Source organism: Cimex lectularius, unplaced genomic scaffold (assembly GCF_000648675.2).
Source record: "Cimex lectularius strain Harlan isolate CLEC.00 unplaced genomic scaffold, Clec_2.1 scaffold53, whole genome shotgun sequence".
NCBI lineage: Eukaryota > Metazoa > Arthropoda > Insecta > Hemiptera > Cimicidae > Cimex > Cimex lectularius.
In genome coordinates this window covers 931,706-933,203 of record NW_019392659.1, presented here as the reverse complement: position 1 = coordinate 933,203, position 1,498 = coordinate 931,706, and the positions used below count along the sequence as shown (strand labels likewise).

The 1,498-nt window shown below is 34.0% G+C and overlaps 1 protein-coding gene across 1 annotated transcript; it reads right to left on the bottom strand.

Moving 5' to 3' along the window:
• Window positions 1–541: 541 nt before the first annotated feature.
• Window positions 542–1,139, bottom strand: LOC106669049. Its single transcript, XM_014398300.2, has 2 exons — window positions 693–1,139; window positions 542–631 (listed from the first exon to the last, which is right to left on the bottom strand). The coding sequence occupies exons 1-2, from the start codon at window positions 1,020–1,022 to the stop codon at window positions 590–592; spliced, it is 372 nt and encodes a 123-aa protein (XP_014253786.1). The 5' UTR covers window positions 1,023–1,139; the 3' UTR covers window positions 542–589.
• Window positions 1,140–1,498: the final 359 nt, after the last annotated feature.

Here is a 1,498-nt window from a genome sequence, read left to right as displayed (position 1 = left end):
ACATCTTCAGGGCTCAAAGTGTTTTTTCCATGTCGATGTGTCATTCTTGTCTGTCGTGTTGAGAGTGACTAATAAATTACATGCACATACATTTATTCACTTTGTTGTTAATTAAATAAAGAGAAAATTGAGTTGCGTCCAATGAACGGTCATTTACTTTAAATATCAAATTGCTAACAATTTATAAATGCTTTGTATGGATAAAAAGAAAAACGTGTACGTATATCCATGCCTACCTAGATGAGACCTGAAATATGTTTTTCTCTATTTACCCTTGATCAATTAAAGTGCGTCCAATCGTATTTGCCAAGCTCGTAGCCTGGGTTCGGATCCCGACATTGGCGTTTGAATTATATTTTCAAATAATATGGAAAAATGATCGTAAAATGGTTTGAACCACTCGCTCAAGAAGGCAAACATTTATATTAAATTATACAGGTGTAGGGGCAGATCACAGGCGCATAATAGTTCAAATTGGAAATTTTAATTGAAAAACTCCTATGAGCTAAATTTTCATCCTATCAAAAATTAAGCCATTAAATACAGAAATAAAATAGCCAAAAATTTATTCAAAGTGTGTTCTTTAAGGTTATTGACGAAGGTGATTCTGTTTGAAGAAACGTGTTTTCCCCTGCGAAAGAATACAACATTAATCTAGATGTACGAGTACATCCAGAATGGTTTTCACTTACCGTGCTTGCACCGATCCTAAACATGTGAAACGTGTCGTAGATTTGGCCCACCACAAGGAGGGCAAGTATGAACATTACCGAATAGGTGATATCGACTTGGGAGCATTCGTAGTAATTCTTCAAGAGCAGAATCGCGGCGCATCCGATCATAGCACTCAGTGCCGATGAGATCCTAATGAAATTTGGCGTCTTCTCGGACTTAAAACGCTTTTTCAGGAACGCTTTCTTTTCGTACACGGGCATCTTCTGCGTTTCCTCTACCATGAACTCGGTGAATTTATCGTGCACCGTCTGCACAAGATCGTGCTTCATTGGTTTGAATGACTTCATTGGTCGTCTTTGTCACTTAAAATTTTGACTTTGATAAGTATGAAAATTTTTCAATGAAGACCATATGTTTTAACGAAACATCCAAACATTGTAATTTTCTTTCTGACTTTGGATCAGAAGGACATGTTAATAAATCTCAAAGCTAATGAATAAGCATGGAAGTATTCGTACTGTACTGTAATCTAATTAATTTTTACAAACTGTTTTATTACACCTCAGCTAAAATATCAAGCAATATTTTCTAAAAATAATATGTAATAATTATATTACAACCTGATACATATTGAAGACATTTAGAAACATGTACTAAATCAATCATCTAAAAAACATATATTACAAATAATACTCTTTGTACAGTCGACCTTTATGAGTTTCTTATCTGACGAGATTGCCCATTAAAATCACTTAACTACCATCTAAACGTACAAAATTATAAATCGTTTAACGATAGTTTTTTTCCTTGATGGAACATATTA

Coding starts and splice junctions, on each gene's coding strand:
- LOC106669049 (XM_014398300.2), bottom strand. CDS start 1,022: ATGAAGTCATTCAAACCAATGAAGCACGATCTTGTGCAGACGGTGCAC. Junction 632..692: donor TTAGGATCGGTGCAAGCACG/GTAAGTGAAAAC, acceptor ATTCTTTCGCAG/GGGAAAACACGTTTCTTCAA.